Source organism: Schistocerca serialis, chromosome 4, assembly GCF_023864345.2.
Source record: "Schistocerca serialis cubense isolate TAMUIC-IGC-003099 chromosome 4, iqSchSeri2.2, whole genome shotgun sequence".
NCBI lineage: Eukaryota > Metazoa > Arthropoda > Insecta > Orthoptera > Acrididae > Schistocerca > Schistocerca serialis.
The window spans coordinates 4,332,563-4,347,670 of record NC_064641.1 but is presented as its reverse complement, the minus strand read 5'-3'; the positions used below and the strand labels follow the sequence as shown (position 1 = coordinate 4,347,670).

The following is a 15,108-nucleotide window of genomic DNA, read 5'->3' as shown; positions in this document are numbered from 1 at the left end:
ACATTAATGATGTTTGTTGGTGAAGCACTGAAACATTAATCTTCTTTCCCATTTTTACACACTTTGTTTCAACAGCTGCTGATATTTGGATGCAGAAATGTTAAACACACTTAAACTGTTACTGATTTGGGAAAAGGAACTGTGGTATTATGTTAATGGAAGATATACAAATAAATGAAAGAACATTTTTTTTTTCTTTTTATAGTTACATATGAAATGTATTTCACAATTTGTTCACATACATCATGTGATGATAACTTTAAAAATAAATAATGATTGTGATACTCTAGAGATCTATGGTATTTACTTATTCATTTGTGATGAACACTTTTAGTTACCATGAGATCAAAAGCAAAAATAACAGATTTTGGTTTCGATCAGGCTAAACCAATAGTTCATGAGTGTTCTGTTTCATTTTGTACTTATGTTATAATTCAACAGGTTGAAAGTTGCAGGGAAAAAACCCATGCGTTGGTCACAAAAACAGCATTTGTAGTACAAAAAGTATACGTCTATGTTGCCGTCAAGTATTTAATAAGAGTTTTGTTTCTAAGATGGTATGTACAGACTATTGAGGTTCTTTTACAATTCTCTTGTAGACCTTCGTAGTTGCCTGTTACATTTGTGGCTTGGAACAGCAAGAGAAACTTACACAACAGTCATATCAGTGCTCCATAGACTGCATTGTAAGTACATATAGTTAAGTCATTGCAGCAGATAGTCATGGAGTATTTTTGAAAATGGCACTGAGAAGAAACTTTTGGAAATGATTTTTTTTGTTAACAATGATCTGAAATAAAATATTTTCAAAATTGGCAGATAAAAGTATGTCCTGTTCTTGAAATCAAAATCCATATTTGTAACTACTGCACATTGAGAGCTGAATCGAAGCTTGCTTTCGAATGTTTCCTTAAGGGTGGCCAGTATTATAATGCATTGCACATTCCATATCCCCCCATTGATTAGTTGCTCGCAAATTTCAGATTAACAGGGGTTTAACATTGAAAAATTCTTTCAGTTAGCAGAGGGGAATATATGAAAAGTAATCACTAATTATGTATAATTAAGCAAGGTTAAAGAACCTCTCATAACTCAAGAAAAAGAAAACAGTGCTGTTGGAACTAATGACTTAAATATTGTAATGAATGAGAACTCTTGTTCTCCTGATGCAGGAAGTTGGTTCTAAATGGTTGCAAAAGAAAATGGATGAAACAATCCATCTATCGCTTGTCCTCAGTTCTGGTTGCATAATGCATTTAACTGAAATTTATTGAATTGGGATTGTAGTAACATTTGTATCTTTCTTACTAAAATTGACCAACACCTGTTTATACATTTTCCAAACCAAAGATTTTTGATAAGACATTGAACGTCAGAAGTTGTACTATGGATGCCCTTGTCAAGGGCACGGACACTGATTTGAGTGATGAATTTCAGAATAGGGTTTTACAAATATCTGCGACAATTTGCTGCAATGTAATTTTCAGTACTTCTTTGAGAACAAATGCAGTCATAGTTTTTAATTTACGGCACAGAACTGATGACTTACAAAAGAAGTGGAATAAAATATTCAATCTTTGGATGATTATTATCTCATTTGTTACATCCTTGTGAAGTGGAAATGATGTGATCTCCTCTGTTGTTATTGGGTGATACACATCATGTTGCTCTGAAAATACATACAATAATCATAATTTCATGGGTAATGAGACTTAATTTATAACTGCCATTTAATTCAGACACTGCCTGATATTCTTTACACATCATACTTATGTATATTACATTAGCAAGATTTCTTGTGCACCCACTTCTTTATCAGTAAAGTATTTTTTTTTCCCCAGTATGCCACAACTCCGTTTGAAAATAATTGTACATTCAGTTTTTCATCCGTCTTTTCTCTTTTTCGGCTGCCTTTGAGTCTGTTACACAATAGTACGAGATTGCTCAAAATATTTTTTCATGATTACATATTCACTCTTTGTTGTTACCAACCATACATTTTTTACAGTTACTCACACACTCATCACAATTACTGCTTCCAAACTGCAGATCAACTTTTTATGTTCTACCTCTGTCACATTCAACAATCTTGAAAGCTTCTAAATCTGGGTTTGCACATCAGTTTCAATCTCACTTGATTGGAGTAAGAATACAAAAATCAAACAATTTTAGAAAATCTGTGCTTGATTTCATGTAAGCCTTATGACACCATAATTGTGACTTGGTAGTGATATATTTTGTTTCACTTGAACCACTGAAACTGAATAATGTTCTTCAGTAGAACCTGAGATATGCTTCCTGATGTTCTCTCAGAACTGCAGTTTTAATTTCTCCATGCAACACTGGTTGTTTGTACCAGTACCATGAAGCATACATATATCTGAGCACATCTTTAGATGCACATATTGTCACATACACTAAACACAACACTACATCACTGTCACTGGTATCAGAGGCTCCTTTTTGGCAGCAACTTTCAGTAAGACACAATTGAACTGATTCACCATAAAACACACTTTTTCTCAGGGTTCATTGGGCTTCCTGGTTTACAGTTCCAGGCCTTTGAAAAATCTTCAGAATTTGACAGTGTGCCAATCACTCGATACCTGTTTGGACTGTGCACTCCTTCAACTACTCGTGACTTGAGTGCTCCTTTAGTTGAATTTCCACACCACATCTGCAAAAAGAAAGATTATTAAGTACTAAGAGTATAAAAAAAAGTATGTGTCATAATGTACTTCACTCAATGTTGCTTCAGTGTATGGGCTTAATGTAGGAGGTGTAAAAAGATCCTGTTCCTCTTTCTTATATGAAAAAGTCCTTGTTTTTTAAAGACAGTTAAACAGCAGCCCACTTCTTGTACCTGCTGCTTACCTTCCAACATAAAACCAGAGGCAATGTAATGTCTTTAGTGAACAAAAAAACTGTCAAAATTGAAAGGTCTAAAACTGATTTAGGAGCTTTGGTATGATGTTTTCATAATGAAAGTCTATATGGTTGTGTAGTAAAATGTAAGTATCTGATAAGAGTATTGCAATATTTCCTTCAGCATTTATGCGAGTATGCTAGAACATAGGAACACCTCTTAAGAATATCCCAGAATTTACTGACTTCAAGGGCAGGGGGAGGAACCTCCGAAATGTCACCGGCAAACTTCCTTGGGCACGGACCTACGAGGGAACACCCAGACGCTGGGCCACAAGCCGGGCGTCAAACCTCGGCGCGGACGGCCAAGAGAGCATCTGCGGTGCGGACGGCAGAGGGAGCGCTCAAGGGAATCTGATATATACCTCATGCCTGCTGAATATTACAGAAGTAATAGAAATCACATGTGTATGATAAGGGTAGATGAAATATAAATGAGATCTTTCGTTCTGAGGATGTATGTTTGAAGAGAGGGCACAAAAACGAAGAGAGAAAAAATGCTGCACGATGAACATGTCTGTATAATACTTTGATTGCCACTGTTGAATTTTAAAGAAAAAAATTGCCAGCTCTGGGTGCTGAAAATCTGTTCAGAAGAGAAAGAATAATTGTCAACAAATGACTTATTACTAAAAATTCTTGCAGTCTTTGTATCTCTCATTGGGTGAACTGGAAATTAGGGCAAGACCTAGCAGCTGTTATTTCCAAATGAGCCTTCTTAATTTGACACTATAACTGGGTCATTCATTTAACTAAAATTTCAGCATGATGGCAGCACGCTTCAGTGAAATCGCACCATTTAGTTGGATGGATATTCAAAACTACTGGACTTTTATGTCTACAACTTGGTCACACAATATTCCATTATACAGAGTTTTGTCAGCCTCACAGGAACTGCTTACAGTCACATAGTGTTTGTATTGTGAGAATTACATCTATATTTTTCAAATCTACCAGATGAAAAAAAGTAGTTTAAAATATTGCACCAGGGTAATTCACTTTTGTTTCAAACCAGGAATTTTTTTAATCATCACATACATAATATTTTGACTGGAAAGGGATTTTGCCCGTAAGATCTTCCATGTCACCATGATACATGTCACTACAAGAAAATTCTCTCTCTATTCATCCTACCCTGCAGGGGAAAATAAAATTTATTATGTTGTATTTTCAAAGGAACCTGGTTTAGTTGTCAGTGTATCCTAATCTTTTAAACAATGTAATCCTTATAGATACAATAATACTTACATGTGCAAAACCGATGTAGAACAGCTGCTCTGGTGAATACTGTGACAAGCCAGGAAGCAATAATTCAGTTTGGTTACCATGCCTTGCTTGAAACTTTTGATATGCTCTTAATGCTTCTCTGATGCCTCCATTGTCAGCAATGTTTTCACCTTGAGTATTGATACCATTAACCTACAAAAGACACCATTTATCACTTACAACAAAGTGCATAAAATATAGCTCAGGAACTTGTTTTACACTGTAATAAGTGATACATGTACAGAGCTCTAACTACAATGACATTCTTATTAGTAATAATTTAATTTAATCTGTTGAGTATGCTGGTAACTTTGTCATTTCTTGTGTTAGCATTAGTTATTTTTATGCCTGTGCTCTTTCTGCATTGCTGTGTCAGCTGCTGAGTGCCAATGTGTACGACAGGGAAATCTTATGAAGAACAAGTAATTACTTATTTGTGTTGCACATATCATAAATGTAAATGAAATGAATAACAAGGAATGAAATATTTGCTGTTTACCAAGTAGCATCAGCAGTAGCAGGCGGCACATACTCAAACGAAGGAGAATGTTAGCTTTTGGAGCCAGAGGTTCCCTCTTCTATAAGAAGAGGGAGAGGAGTTGGAGGAAACAAGACTATAAGTAGAAAAGTCACTGAAGGTCCCATGCCAATTAAAACACAGCAGGACACTATGAGAGCATAAACTATCGATGAAATGTATGGTACAATCAAAAAGTTTCCATTTGAAGGCCATACAGTCCAGAATCAGTATGACAATCAGGCAAAATTACTTCGAGCATTTAAGCAATCATGCCACCAACACACTAGGCTGAAGATAGCCATTTGGTAAAACACCGTGCCCTGCTGCATGAAGAAGTGTGTAACTACCTACTGCACATCCTCACCTAACAAAAACTGTTGACCTTTCAAAATCTTTTTTAACTCTCAAGCGGGTGCGCTGTTTTTCATAACACGAGCCGGCATGTGGTACACATGAAAACAATCGGTTTCCTTATGTTACCAAGGTAAGTCATGTATGTTCAAAATCACAGTTTAATCTTAGTTTATTTAAACAAGGAGAAAATAGACTTACATAATATGAGCTAAACTACTGTTTTATTAAACAATAATGAAATAAATTTTCACTATAACTCTTTTTTGCCAAGGAAAGGTGTTAATGACGCATTCGGAGCATTAAGCAGTGCAGTTGCATCAGATCTCGGGCAGCTGCTTATTTGATCACTAACTATCTCATAGACAACTGCCTCAATGTGGGATAATGTGGCTGGTTTGTAACGGGGGTCATTTTTTTGAACAGATCGTAATTTTTTTCTCATCTAGTTTGCTTTCTATTTTATATTACTACCGCTCACTTGGACGTACGACAACACAATTTATCGCTGTGTTACCTGAAGCAATACTGAAGGAACAGGTATAGGCTTGAAGTTGTGAAACAAAAATGGAACCGCACAAAATCATTTCATTTTTGGTTGGCAGACTTCATACACAGACGCGACCTGCTCGAGGGTTAAGGGACTGAAGATGTGATAATCACCTGGGAAGAGATCAGGACTATAGGGTGAGTGCTCGAGTGTCTCTCACTTGAGTTGATGTAACTTCTGAGTTATGACATTTGTGATATGGGGCACGCATTAACATGAAGCAACAAAACATCTTGCCAAGCGTCATTCCACAATTGTGGTTTTTGATGACATGCTGCCCTATAACTACTCCCTGATTGACATATCTACTGGTGTTTGTCCTTTGTTATCCAAGAAAAGAATAACAGCATCTTGGTCCCATATGGATGCATATGGTAAAAATGTTATCATAACTCATGTTTTCACATTTACTGCACGCACGTTAGAAAGACACAACTTCCACACTAATCCCTTGCCTACCTGTCGGTGCTTACATACCCACATTGCCACATTGGAGTCACGGTACACTCATATATGCTACAGCAGCACCCTCAAATAGAAGCTTAAACAACAGTTAAAATTAGAAAACCTGAAATCAGAATCAGAAGCAACAGAAAGGGCAGCTATAAGTCAGATATAATGGGAGATCAGACTGAAACTGGAAGTGTGGAAGGTACTGGTTTGTATGTGTGTGTGTGTGTGAGGCAATTCCTGAAAGCATTTTGATGAAGAAAATGTAAGCCAGTAACATCAGGATCCCACATTTCCATGTTAATTATGATTACATAAAAAGAGAATATGAAAGTAACTAGCTTTGTAATTACACTTACTGTGAAATTATCTCCAATCTCATTAACTTGATAATGGCTGTACTGGTCAACAATGCACTTGACACGCTTCTCATATTCCGTTAGAGTAGTGTCTGTCCACCATTGTTTCAAATTTCCATGCTTGTCATAACGACGTCCTGAAAAGATAATTTAGAATTTGTCAAAATAAGTCAGAGTAGCTTTTATATTGACAACTAAAAATACAAGTAGATCAAATGCACAGGTTTCTTAGCTGTATGGAAATGAACAGCACTTACAATAAACATCAAAGGCAGGCAACCATTCTGATGAATGATGGTTGAAAACAAAGATGTATTTGAAAGATGAGGCGGTTACATTTATTTCCTCAGCCATGACCGTAGCTACAGTCTGTCAGTTGTAATTCAGAAGTGAGATGACTGGATACAGAGGGTAAATGGTTGTAGAATGGGAGAATGGGAGAATGGGTTGGCGGCTGGTAGAGGGGGGGGGGGGGGGGGGTGTTTCAGGGCTACGTGGGCAAGGAGGGATAAGGAAGTAGTGGGGGGCAGGAGAGAGGGTGATGGGTAGCTGTCATGATGGACGCAAAAATTTGAATTAATACCCATAACGGTAGAAAGCAGCAGGGAGAGGGTGAGTGATACTGTTGCTTTTAAAGGTGAGGCTCCTTTCATGAAAAACTGCTCACCAAAATCTCCACTAGTTCTCATTCTCAAAACACATTCTTCCCTCTCCTTTACTTCTCATTTTACTGCCTTTTCCTCTCCTGTCCTATTCCATTGTGATTCTCTCCCATTCCAACTTTTAACTCCACTAGTCCCTCCTCCTCCCCCCCCCCCCCCCCCCCCTCTCCATCCTCTTTGTTCTTAAATATCAGCAGAGAGCTTTCTTTCTTTCCATCTGCTCATCTGCTGCTTCCTACCACCTTCCTACTATCTCTCCTTAATACTCTTCGTGCATACCCACTGCCACAATCCTTCCATCTGTCTCTCAAACCAATTTGACTGGACAGCCACTCACAAACAATAAGAGTTTTCAAGGTCACAGAGGTGAACTTTGAGATGACTGTGTGTGTGCGTGCACTACGGTTGAAAGAAAAGCAAAAGTTTGTATCTAGACTGTTTGTCTGATCTTTTAAGTGTACAGAAGTAACACCTATAATTCATGTGGAATGGATGATTATTATTACGCTACTGTTTATTATTTCCTCCCTGAGATTTATGTTGTAATTTATAACAGTGGAATATCTATTTCTGTGAAAATTATTTGTGAAAATAATGATCTAGAGTGTGTTGATCTTGATGCTTACCTTGATCATCAAAGCCATGAGTTAATTCATGCCCCATAATTGCTCCAATAGCTCCATAATTTAGTGACCTGCAAAGAAGAATAGCAGAAACTGAATTGCAGCATATTGTAAAGATAATTGATAAATTAGTAATGATAAAACTACATGGCTTGTTTCTGCGATGTGGCATAACATTAGAATGTTAACTTTTGACATAATCATTTTCTCACAGCTGGATATTTAAATTATTGTTTTTTTACCATTCACACAGCATTCTAAAGAGTTAATATAATCTTAATTTAAAAACTACATGCAGCGAGTAAAGCAAAAGCATTACCATATTAGTTGTTTCTGGAAAAAATCTTTTGCTCATCAGCTGAGTGTACAATTTTGCAAAACTTTTTGGCAGATTAAAATTGTGTGCAACATGGACTCCAGTTTGGAAAGTAAAAAAGAAGTACTGACACCACTGAAGATGTGAAAGCATATTATGCACTGTGTGTGGATCACTTAAATGGAAACCACTATCTGCAAAGTTTGGTTCAGCACACACTTTTAATGTGTCATGAGTATTAACAGTAGAGCCCACTCTGCTGGAGAGTGAAGGTTTCATTCTGAAAATAGTTTCTGGGCTGTGGCTAAGAAATTTCTTCATGATACATTCCTTTTCAGGCTTTTTAGTCCAGAAGTAGTGCAGAGGAGCACCTGGGAAAGTAGGAGAGAGGCACTAGCAGAGCTGAAGCTGAGAAGGAAGGTTGTGTGTCAACCCTGGACAGCTGTTATTGAGAACACTGTCTGCAATAGCTAAAGGTCTTGGTTCGAGTTCTAGTCCATCATTCAATTTTAACATGTCAGAATGTTTGACAGTGATACTTATTTTTATCTGTTCATCTGGGTCATCATGAAACAAAATTTTATAGATTCAATTACGTAAACTTGAAAAATGTAGGGGAATAAAACTAGAATGTTTCCAGTAAGGAAGAAATATTAGGGTATAATGCTCTGTCAGTGATGAGGTCATTAGAGACAGAGTACAAGATCATATCAGGGGAAGGAAATCAGCCTTGTTTTTCTAAAAGCAAGCATTTCGGCCACACACACACACACACACACACACACACACACACACACACACACACACACACACACACACATAATCGCAACTTGCACACATATCTGCAGCCTCAGAGAGCTGAAACCACACTGCGAACAGCAGCACGAGTGCATGATGGGAGTGGCTGGGTGGGGATAAGGAGGAGGCTGTGGCGGGGAGGAGGAGGGATAGTATGGTGGGAGTGGCAGACACTGAAGTGTTGCAGTTTAGACGGAGGGCAGGAGAGAAGGTGCGGAGGGGAGAGGGGATAAATAGTGGAAAGGAGAGAAATAAAAAGAAATTAAAAGACTGGGTGTGGTGGTGAAATGATGGCTGTGTAGTGCTGGAATGGGAACAGGGAGGAGGCTGGATGGGTGAGGTCAGTGACTAATGAAGGTCGAGGCCAGGAGGGTTACAGGAATGTAGGATGTATTGCAGGGGAAGCTCCCACCTGCGCAATTCAGAAAAGCTGGTGTTGGTGGGAAGGATCCATATGCACAGGCTGTGAAGCAGTCATTGAGATGAGGGATATCATGTTTGGCAGCGTGTTCAGCAACAGTGTGGCCCACTTATTTTTTGGTCACAGTTTGTCGGTGGCCGTTCATGCGGACAGACAGCTTGTTGGTTGTCATGCCTACATAGAATGCAGCACAGAGGTTGCAGCTTAGCTTGTAAATCACATGACTTGTTTCACAGGCAGCCCTGCCTTTGATGGGATAGGTGATCTTAGTGACTGGACTGGAGTAGGTGGTGGTAGGAGGATGTATGGGACAGGTCTTGCATCTAGGTCGATTACAGGGGTATGAGCCATGAGGTAAGGGATTGGGAGCAGGGGTTGTGTAGGGATGGATGAGTATATTGTGTAGGTTCAGTGGATGGCGGAATACCACGGTAGGAGGGGTGGGAAGGATAGTGGGCAGGACATTTCTCATTTCATGGCACGAGGAGAGGTAATCAAAACCCTGGCGGAGAATATAATTCAGTTGCTCCAGTCTCGGATGGTACTGAGCTATGAGGGGAATGCTCCATTGTGGCCGGACTGTGGGACTTTGGGAGGTGGTGGGAGACTGGGAAGATAAGGCAAGGGAGATTTGTTTTTGTACAAGGATGGGAGGATAAGTATGGTCAGTAAAGACTTCAATGAGATCCTTGGTATATTTTGAAAGAGACTGCTGGTTACTGCATATGCGACGACCTCGGATGGCTAGGCTGTACGGAAGGGACTTCTTGGTATGGAATGGGTGGCAGCTGGGGAAGTGGAGGTATTGCTGGTGGTTAGTAGGTTTGATATGGACGGAGGTACTGATGTAGCCATCTCTGAGGTGAAGGTCAACACCTAGGAAGGTGGCTTGTTGGGCTGAGTAGGACCAGGTGAAGCAAATGGGGGAGAAGTTGTTGAGGTTCTGGAGGAATGTGAATAAGGTGTCCTCACCTTCCAATCCAGATGTCATCAATGGATCTGAACCAGATGAGGGGTTTAGGATTCTGGGTTTTTAGGAAGGATTTCTCTAGATGGCCCATGAATAGGTTAGCAAAGGATGGTGCCATGCTGGTGCCCATAGCCGTACCATGGATTTGTTTGTAGGTAATGCCTTCAAAGGATAAGTAATTGTGGGTGAGGATATAGTTGGTCATGGAGACTAGGAAGGAGGTTGTCGGTTTGGAATCAATAGGGCATCTGGAAAGGCAGTGTTCAATAGCAGTAATGCCATGGGCATTAGGAATATTGGTGTACAGGGAGGTGGCATCAATAGTGACGAGCAGGGCATCGTGTGGTACAGGGACAGGAACTGTGGAGAGTCGGTCGAGGAAATGGTTGGTATCTTTTATATAGGAGGATAGGTTCCGGGTAATAGGTTGAAGGTGTTGGTCTACGAGAGCAGAGATTCTATCATTGGGGGCACAGTAACTGGCCACAATGGGGCTTCCAGGGTGGTTGGGTTTATGGACTTTAGGAAACATGTAGAAGGTGGGAGTGTGGGGAGTGGTAGGGGTAAGTAAAGAGATGGAGTCTGGAGAGAGGTTCTGGGATGGGCCTAAGGATTTGAGTAGTGACTGGAGATCCTGCTGGATTACTGGAATGGGATCACTGTGGCATGGTGTGTAGGTGTAAGTATCTGACAGCTGATGGAGTCCTTCTGCCACATAATCCTTGCGGTTCAAAACAGCAGTGGTGGAGCCTTTGTCAGCGGGTAGGATCTCTGGTATTGTTACATTCCATCCTGGATTTTCCATTGTTCGACTTAAAAGGAAGCATTCCAACACTTGTCTTCAGTGATTTGGATAAACAACACAAAACGTAACCCTGAATAGCCAAATGGGAATTTGAACCAAAGTCTTCGAAAGTCACAGCCACTGCATCTGTGCTAATGCGATATTTTCAGTCTTGTACCCTTTCCCTAACTTTTTGAAGATTTATTTTCACTTATCACTATACAGAGTGATCTCAAGTGGAATGACTACACAAAATAAGTAGTGGGATAAACAGATGCCAAAATGAGATTCATAGGAAGAATCTTAAGGAAGTGTAGATCATCCATGAGAGAAGTGGCATACAAGACACTTGTTTGACAGATTTCGAAGTAGTGTACATCAATCTGCGACCCTTACCAAGTAGGGCTGAGGGAAGAGAGAGATAAGACCCAACAAAGAGTAGCATGTTTTCTCACGGGATCATTTAGTTGGTGTGAGAGTATTACAGAGATGCTCAAATTGTTCTAGTGGCAGACACTAAAAAAGCAACACTGTTCATCACAGAGAGGTTTACTACTGAAATTTCGAAAGAGCACTTTTCAGGAAGAGCCAGACAACATATTACTTCCTCCCACATACATCTCATTGAATGACCATGAGATAATACAGAGGCCTTCCAACACTCATTCTTCCCACATGCCATTCATGAATAGAACGAGGAAGGGGGTGAGTTAGTAGTACCAGAAGTACCCTTGTGGTGTATTGCTGTAGATACAGACGGTTTAAAATTTGGTTCCCATGTATTTTTGGGTATTAACTTACAAAATTTACATGTCATGTTACATTATGTGAAACTTAAATTTTTATCAGATACATTATTATTCTAATTCAGATAAGACTGAAAGTTATAGTTAGTTACATTTACCATATTTTTGCAACAGGATGTAAGAAAATTCCTTGCGCATGTTTATACTTACTCAAGACCAAGACCATAGAAAGGAGGCTGCAATATTCCTGCAGGAAATGCTGCAAAAAGAATACAATACTTTAGATTTTTGATGATAATACTTGTTGTACAGAACTTGTTCAAGGCTCAGCATATTAAAAAAATGAGCTGCAATTTATTCATTAGTAGCTGCCTGATGTTTACCATGGAGCATTGCACAAGCAAAGAAATGAAATTGTATATAACTTGTGGTGATTTGAGAATTTCTGTGTAAATTCTAGAACCACTCAGCCTTCTACTGTCTCGAACACATGATATTCTGGATATGAGTGTGGAATGGTGAATCCCACCTACTGCGCATCACATGTTTGTGTGTGCAGGTTTAAAATCAGTTGCGGGAAGAAAGTATACACCGTGGACAAACGGCATCGACAAGTACCTGTTGGGCAATCCAAAGATGTTTTAGTGAGTGTGTAAGGAAGAACCATGGAGTTTATATCCAGCTCTGTGCTTGTTGGGTCATTGACTATTGTTATTAAAACAAAGACAATCGAAAAAGAACTCCTGAAAACTCTTGACGTAACCTTGCTATAGGCAAGACTTATTTTCTGATTTATGCTAAGAAAAGTTATGGTATCAAAGCCAACTTTCTTGTAACTGTAATTTAACTTGTTTCTGATGTTCAACTGTACAAGGGACTTACCAGAAGTTATATATTTATGTTGAAAGTGATAGTTTTATTGTGTTTGAAAGTCAAGTACATAATTAATAGATGAAAAGCAAAGTTTGTATGTCTACTCTGTCTGAAAATTACTGTACCTAGCATTATTCGATGGAGAAGAAGTGAAGAGGGTTTCCAGCAGCCAGCTATCCAGTAAAGAAGAGTGGCTGCAAATTCCAAGGAAGCCACCTCATAAAGAAGTGGAAGGTGGTTTGGGGGAATAAACCGAAATAACTCAAATTCACACTCACACTTTAAGTCGGAAACATTAGAAACTCTAAATGAGTATTGAGAGCTTTCTGTATACTGAGTAACATATGTACTGGCCACTGAAGACTGTGCTTGCAACAGGATCCATAATCACCATAAGATGTCAAGGAAATTAGTTTCATTTTAAGTCAGATTCTATAAGTAACGTAATCACCAAAATGAGAATTCATTTTTACTTACCAGGAGGCAGAAACTGTTACAGAAATTTCAAAAATGTTAACTTTCAGGACTAGACCTACTTTTATTTACGAGATGGGGGGAACTGTTAAAAGTTATTAGACTTAAAAGATATTAACTGCAAAAGTTACCCAGGATATTTGATCAAGGGAGAAACAGAAGATAATGAAGTGCAAATAAACACTGAAATGCTAGCAATAGATAATACTTCAAAAGTCTGTTGAGGGTAGTTGTTGATTTACAGGTATGGATGAGACAGATTAAAAAATAGAAGCATTGATGAGATAAATATGAACAGCAGAACTGTGGATTTGCTTCTTAGCAGGAGTGAAGATGCAGTTGGTAAATATGGTGTTATTATCCATTATCACTGTCTCTTTTAACTGTTTTTCTTTATTTTAGTGAAAGACAAATAATTTTTCTTGTGCTAATTGTTTACATTACTGTTCATATTATTTTCATTCTTCCTCCCATCACTAGCATATCATAGCTTCATTGACAAGCATAATAAATTATCTGAACAATCATACTAATCACTTCTCTCATTCTCTGCTGATTTTTGTATCCTCAGGGCTCTATTTTCAGTCACTCCTTTCATATTGTGTGTGTTTGATTCCTTGTTGTTCATGATGACAATATAAATAGTAGCTTCTGACTTATGCAGAAGATACAGTTATCTATAACGAAATACTGTTTGAGCTGCAGAAGTATCCAGTCAGATCTGGCAAGATTTTAAAGTTGTGCAAAGATTGATAACTCACTTTAAATGTTCAGAAATGGGAATTTGTGGATTTCACAGACTGGTAAGAGCATAGTATACTATGACCACAATTCAATTAATTACAATTCGAATTGGTAACTCATACCAATACCTGGATGCAGCAGACAGCAAGGATATGAAATGGAGTGAAGACATAGGTCCAGTTGTAGGTAAAACAGGTACTGACTTCAGTTCATTGGTAGGACAAAGGCTACATGCAAGCCATCTTACAGTACTCATGCATGTGGGACTCCCTTCAAACAGGATTGACAGGGGATGTTGAACAAAGAAGGGCAACATGAAAGGTCACAAATTATTGGACTCATCAGAGAGCATCATAGAGATGCTGAAAAACTTAAGCCAGTAGGCACTTGAAGATAGTTGCAAACTACTGGATCCCTGAAAAGTCTGCTTAATAAATTAAAAAAAACCCAGCATTAAATGAGAAATCTAGGAATACCAGGTGTAGAAATATGAAACTGGAATTTGGTTGTCTGTTCTTTTTATACATATTTCCCACCTCTCTGGCAGGCTATGTATGCCATGCCAAAAAGACAGTTCTTCTTTTAAAGCAAACCAGTCAGCGAGCCATTTTTGTACAGTGTAATGTGAATTGAAGCATGGTTCAGTAAGAACATGTCCCATTGATGCAAAGAGATGATAATCAAATGGAGCCAAGTCTGGAGAATAAGCTACATGCCCTAGTATTTCCCAACTGAACGCCTCGATCATTTCCCTGACTCGTTTTTCTGTCTGTGATGGAGTGTTATCATGGAGCAATATGACTTTATGTTGCCTTTTCCCATATTCTGGTCATTTCTCACATAATGCTTGATTTAAATCAAACATTTGCTGTTGGTAGCAATCAGTGGTAATGGTTTCATCAGGTTTTAGTAGCTCATAATGACACCCTTCTGATCCCACCAAACGCAGAGCATGGTCTTCTTTCCAAAGCAGTTTGGTCTTGCAGTGAATGTGGATGGATTGCCAGGATTCACGCTTGATTTGCAATGTTTAGGATTCTCAAAGTATAAGCATTTTTCATCACCTGTCACTATTTGATGGAGGAACGACTTTCTTTTGGATCTGGCCAGAGGCATTTCACAAGTGGTCTTTCGATTTGCTTGCTGTCTTTCATTCAGTTCTTGTGGGCCCCATTTTCCCCAGTTTCTGCACCTTTCCCATAGCTTTCAACTGAATAGAAACAGCTTTCTGTGTCACCTTTAATTGTTCAACAAGTTGCTGCTGAATTTGAGTATT

General features: G+C 38.8%; 1 protein-coding gene across 2 annotated transcripts in view; it reads right to left on the bottom strand.

Annotated features, from left to right (window-relative positions):
- Window positions 1-257: 257 nt before the first annotated feature.
- Window positions 258-15,108, bottom strand: part of LOC126473867 (neprilysin-4-like) — a 742,276-nt gene continuing 727,425 nt past the window's right edge. For both annotated transcript variants that reach the window (XM_050101197.1, XM_050101196.1), the window contains exons 16-20: window positions 11,952-12,000; window positions 7,710-7,777; window positions 6,422-6,558; window positions 4,174-4,344; window positions 258-2,677 (exon numbers count right to left, since the gene is read on the bottom strand). In XM_050101197.1, coding sequence (XP_049957154.1) covers window positions 2,501-2,677; window positions 4,174-4,344; window positions 6,422-6,558; window positions 7,710-7,777; window positions 11,952-12,000 — 602 coding nt within the window. In that variant the 3' untranslated portion in view covers window positions 258-2,500. The remainder of the gene's footprint in view (window positions 2,678-4,173; window positions 4,345-6,421; window positions 6,559-7,709; window positions 7,778-11,951; window positions 12,001-15,108) is intronic.